Below are 20873 nucleotides of genomic sequence, written 5' to 3' on the forward strand. Positions count from 1 at the left end.
ATGGAATTGATGAATTTCTTTAAATATCCACTCTATGGGTGTAACGTCAAATGAATACATTGTACTCAGACGTTCAATTATTTCATAATACATGTATCAGTCATTGCAATGGCTGATCCATAGGGGGTTGGTCCGGGGGTTAATTCCCCACCATCCAAAACAAATGCTTTACAAATCACCGATTTTTAAGGATTACGTACAACATACCGTAATTCATTTCTTATAAACAAAACCCCATCGATATTTTAACGAAGTAAATACTCTCCTACTGTATAGCATCCGGTGTTGGTTTTTTCCCCCACTGAATTAACACGTGGAAAATTAAAAGTGAAATAAAGCAATATAGCGAAAAATTAAGACCCATGCATTAGGTATTTATTTTCTTCTCTACTTCTTAAAGATCGATTGTAGTTCATACACTTTAGAACTGGCAGGCTAGAAATCTACGCGATCGAGTAAAACGTTCGCGCATGAGTACACACATTCGTTTTACGTTCAAAAACAGCTCTGTCGAATGCACATTTGTATTGCTTAGCTAATTAAATTTCAGCAATAATTTAAGTACCTATAATACGTAAGTTTTACTTCGTATGATATCTTCTTTGTACTTTTGTGTTGACTTTGCGTGGATTATTTCTTGATCGATCAAAACTATAACTACATTGAGACCCCAAACTCCACGAATTTAAACGAACCCGGACCCCAGACCTCCAAGTCAGAGTTGTTGGTACATGTACAATAGTAAACTTCATACACCTGGAGAAATCAGCTACTCTATTCCTTCTCTGTTAAGGTATGGTCGACAGTATAATTGATATTTAAGGTGGTATGTGACATATTTTGACGTATTATTTATTGAAATAAAGAATAAAGTTAAGTATAATTTTATAAATACAGTGTAGTTTCTTTCCCAAAATTGTTACCTAAAAGCGTAGCACAGTGGGTTAGAGGTTTCACTACGAATTTGAAAGTCATGAGCTCGAATGGCGCTAGGGATTTTAAGATTTTTACCTTTCCAAACTTTTTTATAACTTTTTTTTAAAATGTGAAATTTGAGAATTCTAAACCGATGAAAGTATTTTATTTATAATGTACTTTAATCAACATTCAAATCGACAGATATTCCATACCACCTATATAAAATTAAAAAAAATGTATTTTTAATAACTCTTTATGGATAATAAATTAATTAAATGAATCAAAGGCTTATGAAACTATGAAAAGTGTTTAATGATTTATGTATATGGTTTTTCATAGAGCTAGGAAGGAAGCAACATTGCAGAAAAAATAACATAACGCGCATTAGCGGGTTATGTTATTTCTTCTGCAATTCTAGCTGCTTTCTTATAGCTGCATGAAACACACACAAAACATCTTCGCTAGCCAAGTGTCCGATTCGTTTTTCTAATCTCCCCAAAAACGAATCGGACACTTGGCTAGCGAAGATGCACACAAAAATAATGATCGAAAATTCTGTTTTACAAAAATGCCATAATAATGTTTTACATAAAAACCATAATGAACATGAGCAAATTTTTTTAAAACTTTCCTGATCTTGCATATACATTGCAGAAAAATTACACAACTCACTTAAATCTTTATCCATAATGATACCGAATATCACTTGATATTTCAACCCAAGTTTTCTCTAGAATATTTGAATATTTACAGAGAAGAATCGTGTAACATTGATCAAATTTTGGTTTGGTTACCTTTGATCACTTCACTAAAATTAAAATTTATCGTATTTACAAGCGATATACTTAGCAATGCAACAATTCAGAGAAAGCAATGACTATGCTGATATACGATTCTTTTTATTTTCTTTTAAAGGGACTCAGAACCGATTTGAGCTCAAATTTAATTTTTTTGTTTCCGTTTTTAATGTTTAAAATGGTTAATATTGGTAATTTTAATGCCTTGTCAAAACTTGAAAGTCAAATATTGCGTCACAAGCAAGATACAGAGTTTGAAATTCTGTGTTTTGTAAACGAAGCTCGAGTCTGATTTTTGTTTACATGCGTGTTTTATTGGTATAAGTTTAAATTAAACGTTTCTTTTTTCTGTTGATAATATTATTTATTATAATATATATATTTACCACGAGTCATTTTGTCAAAGGAAAGGTAATTCCTTACTTTACATTACTTGATAACAAATATAAGACACCATTTTTGTTTAAATAACAATAAAGTATTACCTCTGTATCTCTCTTATTACTTGACTTTTAAAAGTGAATTTTTTGGTCAATAATTCATATCTCACCATTCAAAATGCACTAGTAATAAATTTAGTCATTTTATTATATATACATAATTTCAAAACTGTCTAGGTCAATTTGATTTCTTTTCCTTATTTACTTTTTTTTTTAAAATTTATTCAATAACTATCCTCTGTATTATTAGATTCATTAGAATTTGATTCAATCCGTCATTAGAGTTTTCTATGAGCCCGACGCATGTCAGTTAATTAGTTCGGGGTCGACATTCGTCGTGTCAACCCGGAAATAAAGCCAAGATGGCGACCATGGAAGAAGGTTTACACTTGGAGAAAGGTTTGTTGATCAGCAGTAGTATTATTTGCCACCAGAAGAAGTTTTTAATGAGAAACAAGATGCATAGCATATTCACAACATTGACCACGTGTGAAAATACGCGATTGCTCTTTTTAAAATCTAGTCACATGAATGAAACTTGTGTGTGTTTTTTAAAGGCCCTTCTTTTAACCACGACAGCGTTTTAAGTGTAAATTGTATGTATTACTTTTGATCATTTCAGATGTCAACAGAGCAATAGACCTTTTGGATGCACTTCAGAAAAGTAAGTTGAAGTTTTGTATCGTACAACTTGTATGCAATTTTTCGATAATAGTTGCATATTCATAATCTGATAATCTCTCTGAAAGGATTTATATTGTTTTCAATTTTGTTTCCATTAAAAAAAGAAGTTTGTTCTATATTGTTATATTTTTGATGGATCAAAATATGTCAAAGAACTATATATGATAAGAGTTAAATTTGGCCCCCATAATTCGCCATTTTTTAAGTGTTTCGGGTACAATAAAATGTTAACTAATTTTTTTAAAGAGTTGATATAAAATTTATTTTTCATCTATTTATTTGATTTATATGCACTCACTGGCAGTATATGACGTCAGAAGTGACGCCATTTCTATAATTCAATCAAAATCAGCCAAAAGTTGACATTTTTCTTATCTATTTACGAATGGGAAATATAGAGCGCATGCTTGAACAAGGAATATTTTCTTGTCACTTATTAGTCTTGGCTAGATACATCTCTGATTAAAATATTTTATTTGTTCAAGAATGCGCTCTATGTTTTCGGAAGGAAAAACTGCTTGAAAACAAGCTGTTTTACGCTAAAAATGCAAAAATGGCGGGAAAAGGTTGTCTTTACAATGTCATATTTCTAAATTGTGGGCACTTGAACCAAAATGAATATTATGCAAACACATCAAATACATATCTGTACTAAGAAAACAAAGAATGATAGTAAAATGATGATGTTCATTTTAGGGGGCCATTTTAGGCCCTTATCATATATAGTCCTTTATGGTTACTGTCTTGATATATTGGCTATATTGGATATAGAAAGAATGATCTTAATGTGACCAGGCTACGCTCAGGTCACAGTAAGAATTCGTCCCATATACTTGTAATGTAGCAGTCGCAAAGCGGATCAGCTTCGCTTCGATTTTAAGTCTGTTAAAAATAATCTGCAGAGGAAAAACTCATTTTTATACATTACAAACCTTTTTGAACATGCATATGTAGTTTAGTCCACAAAATATCCATTTAATGAGTCGTACCAAGGCATTTTGTTAAAATACGGTTTGAATTTGCCTGCCATTTTGTTGGAAATCGCACTCGGAATGTCTTGGATTTTATCGTTAACATGGCGACCATAAACAGCGAATTTTCAAACGTGATGTTAAAAGTGGCAGCGATTTCGTTGCAAAAACAGTTAATGTGGTATTATGGGATTATAAAAGAGCAACATTGTAGGTATTTGAGACCAATCATATGAAAATTGAGGCAAGATACAGCGCGATAAAAAAATTTTGTTTGCTACGAAGCGAGTATATGGGACGAATTCTATCGTTAAACCGGGTCCGTAGGACATCTGTCATTTTAACGATAGAACATTCTATCTATATTGGATAGGATGGACATACTGGTATATGAGTGAAAGAGGGTTTGGCATGTTGAGGTCTTTGTAAGCTTTCGATCAACCTTATCCAAAAAAAAATAATGTCTTTTAGTTCAGTAAGTATGAAATGTTTTTGTTTTAAATCCTGCACCAAAATGTCACAATTGGTTGTATATATAAATAGGCTATTTTTGACAAAGATCAGTGCAGATCTGCGGATGAAATTAAGTAGTCATAGCATGAACAATGCAATATGGACAGTATGATGTACTGTCCATATTGCATTGTTTACCCAAAAGGACCCAAAGGAAATCATAAGATTCAAAAGCCTTGGAATTTATTTACAAATCGCGAAGCAAGGTGTAATGGTAACACATGTATATAAGAAAATTGGTGAAAAGTAAGAGTTGAATCAGGGTACTATGGGCTAAAAAACTTTCTTCCAGCTTCTGGTGCCGCCATATTGGCTGCCAATATTAATAAATAAAGATAGTTTGATTATTGATTGACTGGCACTTATCCATTGTTTATTGCCTGTAAACTTGATTAAAAACTTTCCAGTGTTTTAAAGGGGAATGGTCACAATTTGGGTCAAAATTATTTTTCCGTTTTAAATGTTTACAATGCTTAAGTAAGTCATTTGTGATGGTCAACCAAAATTTGAGTGTCAGTCTTTGTGTTATAAGTGAGATACAGAGCTTCAATCCTTTGTCTTGTAAACGTTTGCTTTGTTTACCTTTTGAAAGTAGAAGTGAAAATTCCAGTTTTAGGCCCAAAATGAATGTGATAAACACTATAGGTACTATTTATTTACGCTAAAAACGAATTAGAACAGAGAGAAATCTGCTTGAAATAGAATGTTTACTGGTATATTGAACCAATGTAAACAAAAACTGGGCACAAACCTTGTTTACATAACAAAATATTGTGAACTCTGTATCTTGCTCATAACTCAACTGACACTCAAATATTGGTTGATAATTAGAAATGTATTTCTGGATAACCGGTATTATAAACACTAAAAATAGAAAAATGAAACTTGACCAAAATCGTGACCTTGCCTCTTCAATTGAAGAAAATTTAAATTAAAAGAATTTAAAGTGGAAACCAGATAAGTTTCAATAGTGCTTCAATCAAGAAACACAACTAATTCTATGTATGTCTTATCAAATTATCAGATTGAAAATAAAAACATTAACACCAATGAACTGATCTTTCAGATACTGAATAAAGTATTCAATTTTACTACTGGTAGTCAACATATGAATTAAAATGATAAACCATTAAAAAAAAGAAATAACATTTTCAGAATCACGTGACTCTGTTTGGCTATTTCTGAAGATAAAACTTTACGTCGTTTGACGTCATAATCATGATAATGTGGACTGAGAATGCAACGTTTAGTTCAACTTTGGCTAATGATTTGATTAGGCAAATAGGCGAACAATACTGTGTGCTTTTCAAATAAATTTTGTTTTACAAAAATCAAACTGCACTGTGTTAAATCGTAGATTGTGTGAATTTTTTTCATTTATTTTATTTGCTTCACATAAACTTGTACCTTTTAATATGAAGGTGGCCAAATTCCATCCCAGAAGTTAGCAGCCTTACAGAGAGTGCTTCAGAGTGATTTTCTAAATTCAGTGAGAGAAGTCTATGAACACGTCTACCAGACTGTGGATATAACAGGGAATGAGGAAGTCCGAGCGAATGCTACAGCTAAGGTATTGCATTTAAACTCCACCTTCAAATAATTTCATTTTGCCTATAGTTCTGAGTCTTGATTCTGAGTAAATCAATTATATTATACATCTCTACAATAATGCATTAATGTACATACATGACATGTAAACCCTAAAAGTGATCTATGAAACATTTTGTAAATAACTCACTATCTTTTTAAAAAAGTATGTGCTTATACTGAAATAATTTTATCCTCCCTTTCTGTCAGCCTTATAATCTTTTTGATCCCTCAGTAAACAAACATTAATCATAATGCTCATTAGTGTTAATAAACTGCAATATCAGTAATAAAATGGAGAAAGTTCATTGCCATAATGAATCATTTCATTTTGATACATCTACTAGTATGTAGTTTTAGTACTGAAATGCCCATAAATATAATTTTAATGTACCCCTCTCTATTTGTTGCAGGCCACAGTAGCTGCCTTTGCTGCAAGTGAAGGACATGCCCACCCCAGGGTTGTAGAACTACCAAAGACTGAAGAGGGATTGGGATTCAATGTTATGGGAGGAAAAGAACAGAATTCACCCATCTACATATCCAGAATCATTCAGGATGGAGTTGCTGACAGGCATGGAGGTCTGAAACGAGGAGATCAGCTGCTCTCAGTGAATGGAGTGGTAAGTATCTTGAGTAGGGTTTACACATATTTTGAATGTGACAACGGAAATAAGAAGAAACACACGAAATTTCTTCATACAGAAGGTTTCATGCATTATAAGCCATCACCTGTCAGTTAACAAGTAGTGTTAACTCATATGGAAATTATACATACATTATAAATAAACAAGTTGCTTTGGGCGTTGTTTTGAGTGTCAGGTGATTGCATTTGCTGTCTAAAAATAGATACAATGGGAATGACATGCTAAGAAAAGAAATTAAATTTTAAGTTATTTGATTTCTGTAGTAAGAAATATGCATTTATTGAGAGTGTATCTTAATAAAAATTGGTTTCACTGAGAGGCCGCTGGTTCATGATATATGCAATGCTGCAGTACATGTACTAGTACATGTATTTACTTTCCCCTGTATGTATGGGGCTATGAAATGGAAGGGAAGCTCAATATTTATGTATTTGCCCAATGCTTACTTCTATTTTTCTCTATTAATTTGGTTTATTTACTTTTGAACACCATAATTTTTCAAAAGTTTATCTATTCATATGATATATAAAATGTGTGGAAATTGTGTAAAAATTCTATACTTGGTAAATCATGGGTTTGTGCGTTACTGTGTCTCTTTAAACAAATCATTTATTCACAAATAACATATGTTAACACCAGCAGTCACAATCTCATTTTATACTCAAATGAAATTTTGATTTGACATATTGCTTCCAAAATCATGCCTGATTTTAGTATTCTGAAATGCTTAAAATGCAGATACCGGTACATTCATATTTGTTTCAGAATCCAAATGGGTTTTTCTTTTATACTAAAGCCAATAACATGTAATACCACAGAACTAAATAGATTTTTTTTATATGATTATATATTTTCTATGATTATGATTCAAATCAAAATTCAATCATCTCAAAATCAATTAAGATCACAAAGAAATTTTATCCCATTCCAATCTAATTAAAACTAGAACTTTTATTCGCTCCCGGGTGTTCGATATGTCCACTTGTATGTATATCGAAAACCGGGGAGTGCATGGAAGTTTTACTTTTAATTAGATTGATCCCATTCTTCTACACTAGTATATACAGTCAAACTTTGTTATCTTGATGGGATGGTTTAAAAACTTTGATATATCCGAGTATCAAGATATTGAGGGTGAAATACTCATAAAAATAAGTGGTTGAGACCTACAAATCACTTCTACATATCCATTGTATTCCAGATATCAATGTTCAACTGTAATTAGAAAAAATCTTGATTTGATGATGTTTGATATGAAGCAACAGGCAATGAGTCTTTTAATTAATTTAGGTGGTTGTGCGAGATATATTTCTGCAAGGGAAATTGACTTTTAGACAGCCCCCCCCCCCCCAACTTCTGGGTGACGACTTACATGGATTAGAAAGTTCTAGACAAGTCATGAAATAATTCATTAACAATAACACATACTTTTAAGTACATGTCAATTTCACATTTTAAATTTTAGAGTGTGGAGGGAGAACACCATGAAAAAGCTGTTGAACTTTTGAAACAGGCCAAAGGTAGGTGTACATGAGCCATATTGGTATCCTAAATGCCAGCTCATCATTACGAACTTAAGATGGACAAAAGTCTAAAATGAGTAAATTTAAAACACATAAACCTTTCTTTTTCTACCATAATTACAGTAGATTCCTTATTTTATATGAGTACTTAATTCTACAATTCGGCTGTTTTGTATCAAATAGTGAGAATATAAAATAGATAACACAGAACTTTAATCCAAATTTTTTATACGTTCAAATCTCGCAAAATGACAAAGACTGAGATTTCATGCATTTAATTAGAAATCTACAGTATAATCACAAATTTTTTTTATATCTTTTTTTCTTGAAGTTTACCAACTTTTATACAAGGTTTCTGACTTTCAAAATCACTATTTAATATAGGGGTGTTTTGTTTATTATTTTATACTTAAGGATTATTTCAATCATACTTTATAACAATTATTTCAGGAACTGTGCGGTTGGTGGTTCGTTATAATCCAAGAGTTCTAGAAGAAATGGAGGCAAGATTTGATAAACAAAGGGTATCCACGAGAAGGAGACAGTCACCATAGCAATAAAACATCAACCGATCCTAGCAATTTTACAAGTACCCAAGGAATAAGCCAGGGATATAATCCAGAGTTGTAGTTTATTCTTTGTTTATGTAGAAAGTCAGCAAAATGTGTAATGGGGGTTATTACCAGATAATGTTGTATATTTGGTTATCTATTCGTGTATGTGACAAATAAGGTTAGTGAATCTTGTCTATGGATTAAAATAACTTGTTGTAAAATCTCATATTTTTTACAGTTCCATTAACATTTCATCATAATGAATGCAATTGAAATAATGCTTTGATTGTTTTGTTTGTTTTTTTTATTTAAAGAAAACAATTTGGTTGCTGACAGAAATGCTAGCTAGTATAAGTTTGATCAGGGTGAAAACAAAACATATATATAAAGAGTGTTTTAAGTTCCTCGACCAACCCTTTTGATATTTTCAAGACTTATGCTTCATAGATTTTATCAATATTTTTTAAAAATTTATTATCTTTCATATCACTGATAAAGATTTTCTATGTTAAAAAAAATGATAGTCACTGCTTGTATACCTTCATTAAAAAATGTAATTTTGTGTTTATTGTACCTAAAATGCCTGTTGTTGAACCATTTGACAAGTCAAGTGTCAAAACAACAACAAATTATATTAATAAAATATCTGTTTGACTTGGCTACCAAACCCATTTCTCCCCAGTTGAAATCAGAAAAACTTGTTTTTACCATAGTTAATTGTATATATAGTAGTATTATAGAAATACGTATCATGATGAATGAATATATACATGTAATGTTTAACATTATTTTTGAAATAAATTTGTTTTACTCAGGCCAAAATAGTGCTTTTTCGTTCATTGGTGTTGCTACTTTATAAAAAGACTATTGTAAACTTTTTTTTTCAAATATGAAACATGAAAAGTTTTGTTTAAATGTATTTCAAAGGTAGATTAAAAAAGGGAGTTGTTGGAATTTTAGATGCTCCATTTTGTCCTGATAATCTGGTTAATGACCATGCATGCAGTGATTATCCTTAACAGGGTGTTAAATTTTAAATACCTTTTGAAAAACTGGGCCAGACATATAAAGCAGTATAATATGCAGTGAGTGTAATAATCAAAATAATTCAGGTAATATGTGTTTCTGCTTGTGGAAACAATGAGTGAGAAAAAGACAAGAAAAAGATATCTCAAGACTAAAAATTGACATTTCATCTGATGACTAAAGAAATGGTTAACTTTTTTTTTTTTTTTTTTTCTTATTAAAAAGCTTAGGTTTAACAGCTAGAATAGCATTTAGGATTAAAATTTCCTATAAAATAATGTGTGATATAACGTTGGGCAATATCGAGGATTTTTCTACCTCTATTGTCACACTATATTCAAGACTTTTTTTATTGTTTGTATTTATTAAACACAATACATTTGGATGCGAGATAATACCTCCGCAGAGGCTCTCCAGATATACATCACCTTGGGTGCCAGGGGCCCCCTGGATCAGTAATGCTATTCAGCGGTATAAATAAATCATACATCTTTATATACAATGTACAAAGTATCTGTTTCCTTCAGTATTTATAATTGTATTTTTTAAGCGTAAATAGACGTAGATATGAAATTATAACACAATGTAATACAAGTAATATTAAAGTAAAATAAGAGTACTATTCGGGGAGGTATCATTCAGTCAATTGATATAATATTCGTATCAATATTGTACATATATTTGTAGAGCTTTTATATATATTGTACAAATTATCTGTTTTCTTCAATATTTATAATTGTATTTTTTTAAAAGAGTGATTAGACGTAAATTTATATGAAATAACTCATTTTAATACAAGTAATAGTAAAGTAAAATTAATAAGAGTACTATTCGGGGAGGTATCATTCAGTCAATTGATATAATATTCGTATCAATATTGTACGTATGTTAATTGTAGAACATACCTGTTCAGTAAAAATATTTTCAGTAATAAATATACAATCGGAACATAAAGCATAAATATGAATAATCAGTATTTTGATTGACCTAAAAATTCTAAAGAAAAAATAGATTTGTAAAACCAGGGACGTATATAGTAAAACGAAACTTCGATTTTTTTAATGATAACTTTAACACATTAACATTATGAAACTAATTTTTTAATGGTTATTTTCAATTTTATATGACGCGCGTTTTTTCTATGGACCTATCCTTTTGCTATAAATAACATTAAAAAACCATGCGTTGCAGTACTGCGTGTTTACCATTTCGAAGGCACAACGATTACTAATTTTCTCATTCTTAATGATAATTTAATGTTTAAAATGTTTTAATATAATATATTCACTATCACGATTGATTCAGAAGGCTGTGAAAAGAATGATGCAATTTTCATGAATATGACATTGACCTTTGATTTAAAAATAGTTTAATATTACTACGCAACTATGATAATTTTGTGTTTCCTAAATATCGCACCTATATATAAGGTAGTTTTACTAAAATATTTCTTTAAGTTTTAATTGAATAGATAAATTGAAAAATCTAGCCAACGTATAGAAAGAGAAAGTTTTGTGTTATAAATTTGGCAGATCTATTTTTGCAGAAGTATTGTTAAAGCGGGAATTTTCCGGAACTCCCTCGAATGAGACAGATAGTAGAAAACATATGACAACATGAATTCCAAATCATACCTATCAACAAAGTCAACAAGTAAGGAATGAAAAAATGAATCGATCAAGGAAAGAGTCCCAAAGTGTAACTACAGTTTCTAAAGAAAACGTATCAGCTACATTGCCCGTGAGAAAGGAAACCGATCATCGAGAAACTCCGCCCGGATTTGCTAGGTCCATGTTAAGGTGGCCATTTCATAATCCTTTTGAGTGTGTCGAATTTACTCCAATTGAATACAGTGAACGAATTAGAGACCTTATACCCGAAGAGCAAGACGACAATACGGCAACAATGCCTTAAGTGCATGTTTATGGAGGTAAACTTAACTGCCATGAACCCATATGGAAATTGGTTTTGTCGGAGGAAAGAACATTGTGATAATACTCCGGTGAAAAGAAGTGTTCCTAGTCTACTAAGACTCGACAGTACGGGTAATACATGTTGTGAGAAAGGATTAAATTCCTCAATTCAAAAGAGTATGGCTTCGTGTATAGCAAAAACTTTTAGTGGCATGACATCAAGAAGCAATTCTCGATCACCTGACAATATTGTTGGTTGTATGTCTGATTATCCTATTTTGCAAAATTCTTTTGACAGTGCTTGTGATAAAAATATGGCAGCAAAAAACTATGCTATAATGCACATGAGGCCTGAAACTTCATGCATTGGAAGTTTTCAGAGTCTTGCTGGGTGCAAGGGAATGAATACAAGTAGTTCCATTTCTCAACACCCAGGATTGCATCAGAGTAAATTTCAAATACCTTACCTTCAGTTTCATCCAGCTGTTTTTAGTGCACATCCACAGCAAAGTGACTCAGCAAAGAAACAGGTTACAAAGTGTCAAAGCCAGAGAACCGGCAAAAAGAGTAACCGCTATTTCAGATATGGATGGAATGCTCCTCAAAGAAAGCAGTCCCCTGAGGGTATAAAAAATGGTACTCCCAAAAAGTCTGAAAACACAACTCTACCGAAGAAACAAAAATGTGAAAGCAAAGAATGTGATAACCAAGTTGAAAAGAAAGTCAGTAATAGGGAACATTGTGATAGAAAAAACGACAAAAAACAAAAAACTGATAACGAAGGAAAGGATATATTATCTAGTCCATTGTCTAATTTAAGTCTTGGGGAAAGCGTTGCAATAAAAAATGCCTTAAATCAATGTTCAATGTCCAGTTCAGCAAGCAATGACATTGAAAAACCTAAACCAGACTGGTTTAGTTTTGGTAGAAGAGACTCTGAATCTAAACTTTCACCATCAAACACAGTCATAGTGTTAGACAATTGGGATGATGAAATATCTGAAGAATTTCAGTCAGAAAATATCAAGCTACAGAATGATATGATTGACCTATTAGCAACCGAGGAGGAAAAGACAAACTCATTAGAAGATAATATTATTTCAACTGAAACTTCTAAAAGTAACTCTTTTCATAATGTGGAGAAAATTTGTGATACTTTATGTACTGATGAAAAAGTGTCCAATGAGTCAAAGAGCCAAGAAAATGTTGCAGATACCAGTGCGGTGGTCACCCAAATGTGCCAAAACAGTGAGCCTCATGCTGTTCTCTATCAGCGTAACATGAATAAGAAGGGTCGTCCTTCTCACAAAAAACGAAGCAGAAAGAAAGGCAGCAAACATTCCAAGTCTAACAACATTGAACAGGGTCAAAAAAGAAAATTTGAGGATGGTACATCCTCCAAATCTGGTGCTTGCACTATAGCGTTCATCATGGGAGGTTCTGATCCCCACTCATTGGACAGCGAAAGTGATTTTTCCTTTGATAGTGATGAAGATTCATCTGACTCTGTTGATGATGACATTGACTTTGTGTGTCACTTTCCTGAACCTCTTCTTGTGAACTCGGCACCTCTCCTCATGAACATTATTTGCTCTGCCAAGTCTAGTCCTGTCAGCCAAGCAGTCAGTGCCGCTAATCGTGAATGGGAAACCATGTCAGAAAAGCCAAGTACTACAGCAACACAGAATGACAGAAAAGTAAGTCAAATACTAAATCTTATATCTTCATGGGAAATAACTACATGTATTTAAACTTTGCTCTCATCTACTTTGCTAATTCTTTAAAGCAATTTAATTTTACATTTATAGACATATGGTACTAAATTTTATTTTTATTTTGATAGGTACACTTCGCAGAACCTGAGAGTCTCACCGAAACTCATATAGCAGATGACTGGAACAGAAGAGGTCCATGGGAAGAGTATGCTCGAGACAGAGAAAGATTTAAGCGAAGAATAGAAGAAGTAAAAAGCGTCATTGATCCTATTCTGTGTGAAGATCACCGTCAGCATGTGTATTCCAATCTGATGCATCCAAATGAATAAATAAAAAAGTGCGAATTGGTTGTGGTGTAATCATGTTTGGTTGTGCCAATATAGCATAAGTCATTAGGCCACTTTTAGAGAATTGTTAGTTTACCATCTTTAAAATAACTACAAGTAACGAAAAAAGTACTTGACTGGGATGACTTTTTTTTAACACTGTGAGCCTTGATGTTTTAAAGTTGTTTATGATGTATTTTCTGTTTTAATTATGGTTGCCTTATCTACTGATTTAAAGTTAAATCACGGAGATAAGAGAGAGCAAACATAGGATTTAAGGTGGCCTTTATGCTGGTGTTTATTTGGTTATGTTTTATTTTAAAATCCACATTGAGATAAATATTGTTAACCTCATTTGTTGCTGAGCACATCATTTTTCTGGGCTTTTATTACAGCTCTTTCTTGCAGAAACTTGAGACATTTTCATGCCACAGAAAGTACACTATAAATCTGTAATTTGGACTGATTGAAAGAAGTACTGAATTTTTTATATCAGTTGAATAAAAAAGAAAACGAATATATATATTTTTGTATAAAAAGCTTGTTAAAAAGTCTCAACACAACAATCTAGTTTACGACTGGTACTTAGTGGTAATTTTCATGCAGTTAACTGTAATTTCATGCCTTGTTTCTTCTGCTTGAATTTTTTAGTGTGTTAATTGCATTCCTTAATCTAAAGTTGCTCTCTGAACTTACATTTTATGCACATTTTTACTGTATGTACATTTACTATTATGTAATGAGAGAAATGACAATAATAAAATATTTATTCTTTAGTTTATTATGACTTCAACTATATATACTCCTATTAGATGATATAAACAATACTGAATAAGAATTGATAGAAAGAAAGAATCTAACCCCCCCCCCCCTTCCCCCAATTTTTAGAAATGTTTTTTTATGTCTTGCACAAAGCAAAGCATTCTCCTTGACATGAAGCATCTTCCTCTGTCCATACACGTGTCCAATTTTTTTTTTTTTTTTTTGGGGGGGGGGTTGTAAAATGAAAAAAAAATGACAATAACAAACCTTGAACTATCTCAAAAATTGAACATTATATGCGATGTGATAAATACATGTACTATACGAGGATATGTATATATATATCGTACATGAAGATACAGAATGGAGACCACTTTTATATTTTAGTAAAATGTCAGGAATCCAAAAAACTGTAGAGAAAAAAACCCCCCAATAATAACATGTTCACCGTGTTTAATTATATATGCTTCAATAATTGATAAACAAATTCATCACGCATTATATTTTTTTAAGCATCTTGCACCAAAAAAGCACCAAAATATTGGAGCCAGAAAGCACAAGTACCCATGTGAATTCATGACCGAGGGGGAAAACCGCAATATTCTCTGTATGTATTATTGGGTGTGCGAAGTAATGTGCTTGCATCATATAGGCTATCCCCATCTAATTTCGGAAATGACGAATAAGTCTATATATATACCGTACATACATGTCTACCCGCCCTTTATAGCTGTAGAAGGTAGATACGTACGGCATGTGCGAATCAAGAGGGATGTCTAGACCCCCCCCCCTTCTACAAAATTCAAGTTTCTTTAAATTTTATGATAGAATTACCAAAAATATTCCTCGGACCCCCCCCCCCCCCTGCCCCCTGCAAACTCAAATAACCATTGCCATTGGATTCTGGATCCGCGCATGATACGTCCATATACATGTATACTCATTCGCCAGTGGGGAGTGTAACGAATAATTTTGACCCGGGTTGAAAATTGACCCAGGGATCATTTTTTAACGTTGAATATTGAGACCAATATTAAATTGGCTGCAACATATATTATGAATTTTGCTCTTAAACCCCTGTCACACCGGAGCTGCGTACTCAAGGCGATCCCGCTGCGTCCTTAATGATGTAAAACGCCAAAGTAAACGCACTAGAGTCTCCCACAGCGCCGTAACAACGCAACGGCATCTTCGTCTGTCGCGGTGGGATCGCCTAGAACATTTTAGAACGCCATGCGACGGCGCGCACTTTGAACATGCACAAAGCACGCGCCGTGGCTCTGCGTTCTGATAAACACGATGTAGAAGCGTAGTGCGGTCGCCGTGACAGCGCCGTAAGATCTCCAACAGCGCCACGGGAGCTCCGTCGGCGCGCTCAAGGAACGCAGCTAATCGCAGTGTAGACGCAGTGACAAGTCAATTGCGCATGCACGGAGACCTCAAGGAGTCCTTTGGGATCTCACTGCGTCTCTATCGCGCTCTCACTGCGCACTCAATGCGCATCCACAGCGTTTGAACAAGTTTTTTTTTTTTTCATTTGGCTGCAACCCCAAAGAGCTGTTGCTGCGTTCATCGCTCTCTCGTGACGTTTCTTCTGCGTTTATATGGCTGTTGCACAATTGCAAACGATGTAATAATTATCAAACTGGATGTAGATGACTATGTAAAAAGTAGCATTTGCTAATATTCCAAGACCTATCAATAAACGTAGATGGAATGCATGCCAACTGGTTCTGATGTTTTCAAATCTTTTCTATGTTTTATAACAACTAATAACGGATCATTTTTGTAGACTACTAAGAGTTTTGTCATAGTCATTTACAAATTGTTTAGAAGTAATTATGTTTCAATTACAATGTACCTTTTCATAAAATAATCAAAACAATTTTTTAATCATTTATTTACTATAGTTGTAAATTCTTGTTTGTTTCCTATACAAATTGTACAAATTAATAATAACCTACCAAGAAGTAAAGAACGTCTTGTGCACGCAGTCAGCGCGCAGAGCACGCCGTGGATGCGCGGTAAAAACTCCTAGCACGTCATGAGCGCTCGGCGGAGACTCAGCGAGGGCGCAGTTATAATAATCGCCAAATAGAACTGTGGAAACACAGTTACACGCCGTGGAAGCTCCGTAAGAACGCCTCGGTCGCCGTCAGGACGCCGTGACATCTCCACTTGTAAAATTTTCAAATAAAACTATACATTTTTTTCTGAAATTTCCTTGCGATCCTACGGCGGCTCCATTAATTTTACAACTCCGTGAACACGCAGTTGGGACGCAACTTGGTGTGACAGGGCCTTTACACATGCTAAGTATATTTAAACTGTAATTTTTAAAAATATTTTATTTTCACCCGCCCATTACAACATAAAAGGATATTTTTCACCCACTCTGTAAACTTTACGATATGAAAATACAGTGCGGATTTAGGGGGGGGGGGGTCGGGGGAGGGAGGGGTCCCGACCCCCCTCATATATTGAAAATTTATTAAATTTACATAGTCAAATTCTCGCAAATAAGCTTCGGACCCCTCGCGCAAACGCCACCCCCCCCCCATGGATTAGGAATTTCTTGATTTAGGGAAAATTATTATTTGATTAGTGTACCCCCCTCCCCCTCCGACTTTCAATTCAGACCCCCCCCCCCCCCCCCCGGTGGAAAAAAAATTCTGGATCCGCGCATAACAATAGGGTAACAGAATTGAGTTCGCCAAAGAGAAACGTTTTACAGCAGTCATCTTTAAAAGTTCATATTCCTAAAAGGACAAGAGCGTACAAGGCCCGACAAATCCCCCGTACCCAGGACTTTGAAATGGCATATCAGAACATATAAAAAATCTTTTCTTTTAGAAGTGTACATCAGTACATGTATACATGTATACTATATAACTGCATTCTCTGACAAATAAATAATATCTCAGCTATGTTAAGGAAGGTCTAAGAATTTTACCACGTGTGATTTAGAAAAATTTGCATAAGCCCCGCCCCTTATTCATGAGATTTTCCGAGATATGGGTATTTCGGTAATTAACAAACATCTACCAAAATGAATATGATTAATTATTGGGTTTGAATGGTTCAAGAAAGGTGTACTGAAATAAAATCATAAACTATTCTTTATATCTCGCGAAATCATGAAATTCCTAAGTCGTCTGATGACGTGTCGAGGCTGACTACGTCACATCGGCGCTTGCAGCTGTGATCAGAATAAACATGTGGACTTCAGTGATATATCTCGGAATTTAACTCGTTTACAACCAGCGTGGACAGAAATCGGCATAGGATTCAACTGAACAAGGTAAGATTTATCTGTACTTCCCCTAGATATTGTTTTATATTATTTAATATTGTTGGATGGAGCGGAAACGAAGTGAAATTCCTCGGCTTCGATTTTGTTTACTTGTTTACATTTGTTTTTTTATGTAATATTGTGTTCAAACATCAGTTTGGTGACTCAGTCAGGCAAAGTAATTGTTCTGCGTTTCGGTAGTCTTGATCATAAAGAGCATTGAGGCTCATTGTAGCTTTTTACTGGTCTCATATCGCGATAATATTAGATCGCATTTCCTCCAAGTTCAAAGTACACAATAAAAAGTCCATGGCCAAACACTGTATGTGCTAGCACTACAAAGATTACTGTGAGGATCTGGAATGATTATAGACAAGATTGTAATGTTGTTTAAGTAAATCGAAATGTGTTATTTTATTAAGCCTTCTTTTATGAAGATCTAATTAGGCCTAATTTTATTTAAGACAAAATTAAAGTGTCTTCAAACTGAATTTCCACACATTTTAAAGAATAAACATTTGATTATGCCTGTTGTAATATCACTGAAATTGAAACCGCCATTAATATGCCCAATTATAGAGTAATGTTTCATTTTCATGTTATCTTTAACACAATAGCTTGCTAATTATGACACATTATTCATTTTCAGGGTTACTTAGGCAGTAGATGGTCCACTGAAAACACTTCTTGGGATGTTGATAAAAAGTAGGTACTATATATAAATATTTCTTTTACTCACTAACTTCAACTTCATGTATAGTTTGTTGTTTTTTAATATCATATTGATAATGACACTATTGTAACCTATTATAAAAATTTGCATTGATATCTATTGAAATGAAATTTGAAATTGATATATATTCATCATTTCAGGTATTGGTTTTCTTATCACCTGGACTACCTCCTAATATAAAAAAGACAGAAGAGAAGAACATGTAGTGTGCAAGAAGAATTGTCAATTTCCATAAATTCCACATTATGACTGAAAAATACTAAAAATCAGAAAACACTAGTCTTGTTGAACAGTTTGTCACAAAAAAGCAATCTCTATAGTATTTGTAAAGTTGATTATTAAAAAAAATTCTTTATAATATTGATACATTGTTTCTTCTTGCTTTCTTTAATTAGTACTGAAATATCAATTATGATTACAAGTAGACCTGATTATACATTAAAAGAATTTATTCACCAGCAAAGTAACATAAATTATTATGAAACATACATGTGTAAATTACAAACTCAACACTTACACCCCCCCCCCCCCAAATAAAGGCAACTGATGAAATTATTTTTTTCCAATTTCAACAATTTTGTAATGATGATTGGTGTGAACAGAAACAACATTTTAACATTATTTTAGTTAAATTCACAGCGTTTAATTGTTTTAAGAATGAAAATTAAAATCATGATCTTAGTCAGTGTTGCGTTTGAATTTCACGCAAATCACGCTGAAAGTGAAATGGGTCAGTGCAAGGGCATACACTTGATCAAATATATTGAAAATTTCCATGTCTTACCATTGTATCCCCATTATGTCAAAAAGTGCTGGGAGCTGTATGAAGTCGCTACGCATTTCATAAAAATAAGCGTTAAATGCGGGAAATCCCAGTAAATTGCTGTTCATACACTGTTTACATTGAATTTAATAATTGTTCTTACTTGAATATTTTAAGCTCCCAGCACTTTTCGAAATTTTGAAGGTTCATTTTACAAGTTAGAAACAGAAATAACTATATTTGTTTATGTTTTGCCCTTGCACTTTGTTTTTTTTCGTATTATTCCTGGTTCATCTATTTTTAGCAGTATCACGTGACAGGGTATCCCCAAGAGACTAAAAAATTGCTCATGCGATAACAAATTATTTAATTTTTATAATCGATAAAATATCACTTTGTTTAACAATTTTTTGGAGTAGAATATCAAAATTGTTCAAAGGCTAACATTTTATGTGATAAATATCGCTATTTTTTTATGGACGCCCTTAACATAGCTGAGATACATTTATACATGTACTTGGTTCTTATATCCTTTGTTTTATTTGTTGCATGATCTCATATCTGTGCTAGCGCTATTTTTATCCGACATTGTGTGTACAGAACATGAACATTACTTAATTGTTGTCATAAATTGTATTAGAATTTTTGTTTTATGATAATCCAATAAAAAATAAAAAAAAATGTTTTAGTTTATAGCAAATGAATTAAAATAAAACGCCGTCTATACGATTCGAACACCCTCTACATCGAGAAGGACTACAAGTATCCGCCTATCACAGTGAGCTACGTTGAAACATTAGAGTACGAATGAATAATTAACTGTTTGACAATAATTCATTAAGTAAAACATTTTTGGCGAAAACTACGAATTTGACCCATTATGGGCCTAGAATCCATTTTAATAAATCAATAATTAAAATCAATATCAACTTATTTTTTAACTAAAAGTGACCATTCATATCTAAATTTTGGATTTTAGAACAGTGTATGTTTCACCAATGGATTTTAAATGTAATGTTCATATCCCGAATTTTCCGTGAAGTTGCGGTTAGCCCGGTAGCATGCCAATCGGCTTTCTACTAAAAATACTACCCAACTTTCACGAACGTATCTTGTATTTGATTTGTATTCTAGACTGTAAATTGTAATGTAAAAGTTCTTAAAATCCATATGGTGAATTCAGGGGAAAGCTCAATTCGTTACACTCGCTCAAGTTTACGCTGAATAAAAACTCCAAAACGAAACAAAAGTTCAACAAGTTGTATTTAAGTTGATGAAATAACGGTACATGGTATTCCAATGAAAACCGATTCTCGGAGTTCCGAGATAACAACTTGATAACGTGCGGAGATTCCAGCACGGACAGTCCGATATAATTCTGTGCACAAAATCAACACTAACGTGCGGAAATCCAGCACAGCTAGCCCGATATCACACACACTCCACTAACGTGCGGGGTTCCAGCACAGTTAGCCCAACATATCACTCTATGCTAACGTGCGGGGTTCCAGCACAGTTAGCCCAACCGTTCTCTTCCAGATCTTAAACCATTCTCCCTTACAATTATTATTATTATTTTTTTTTTGACAGGCATTGCTTTTTTGACAAAGGAATAGTAATGGCATGCCAGAAAAGTAAACATTCACACATATAGCTGTTATGATAATTTCACACTTCTATTGTCCAACAATTATTTAATTTGCCTGGAG

The 20873-nt window shown here is 33.2% G+C and overlaps 2 protein-coding genes and 1 long non-coding RNA gene across 3 annotated transcripts; all 3 read left to right on the top strand.

Annotated features, from left to right (window-relative positions):
- The first annotated feature begins 2489 nt into the window (after window positions 1-2489).
- LOC128179097 (protein lin-7 homolog C-like) lies at window positions 2490-8913 on the top strand. The gene is made up of 6 exons (XM_052846597.1): window positions 2490-2554; window positions 2778-2819; window positions 5745-5893; window positions 6324-6533; window positions 8023-8077; window positions 8531-8913. The coding sequence occupies exons 1-6, from the start codon at window positions 2518-2520 to the stop codon at window positions 8632-8634; spliced, it is 597 nt and encodes a 198-aa protein (XP_052702557.1). The 5' UTR covers window positions 2490-2517; the 3' UTR covers window positions 8635-8913.
- Window positions 8914-11215: 2302 nt separating this feature from the next.
- LOC128178975 (uncharacterized) lies at window positions 11216-14395 on the top strand. Its single transcript, XM_052846425.1, has 2 exons — window positions 11216-13270; window positions 13417-14395. Exons 1-2 carry the CDS (start codon window positions 11579-11581, stop codon window positions 13615-13617), a joined length of 1893 nt encoding a protein of 630 aa, XP_052702385.1. The 5' UTR covers window positions 11216-11578; the 3' UTR covers window positions 13618-14395.
- Window positions 14396-17378: 2983 nt separating this feature from the next.
- On the top strand, window positions 17379-18712 carry LOC128179255 (uncharacterized). Its single transcript, XR_008243050.1, has 3 exons — window positions 17379-17677; window positions 18318-18373; window positions 18542-18712. It is a non-coding gene; the product is annotated as an uncharacterized LOC128179255 (long non-coding RNA).
- Window positions 18713-20873: the final 2161 nt, after the last annotated feature.

This window comes from Crassostrea angulata, chromosome 1 (assembly GCF_025612915.1).
Source record: "Crassostrea angulata isolate pt1a10 chromosome 1, ASM2561291v2, whole genome shotgun sequence".
Classification (NCBI taxonomy): Eukaryota; Metazoa; Mollusca; class Bivalvia; order Ostreida; family Ostreidae; genus Magallana; species Magallana angulata.

Coding starts and splice junctions, on each gene's coding strand:
- LOC128179097 (XM_052846597.1), top strand. CDS start 2,518: ATGGCGACCATGGAAGAAGGTTTACACTTGGAGAAAG. Junction 6,534..8,022: donor TGCTCTCAGTGAATGGAGTG/GTAAGTATCTTG, acceptor TTTAAATTTTAG/AGTGTGGAGGGAGAACACCA. Junction 8,078..8,530: donor ACTTTTGAAACAGGCCAAAG/GTAGGTGTACAT, acceptor CAATTATTTCAG/GAACTGTGCGGTTGGTGGTT.
- LOC128178975 (XM_052846425.1), top strand. CDS start 11,579: ATGTTTATGGAGGTAAACTTAACTGCCATGAACCCATATGGAAATTGG. Junction 13,271..13,416: donor CAACACAGAATGACAGAAAA/GTAAGTCAAATA, acceptor TTATTTTGATAG/GTACACTTCGCAGAACCTGA.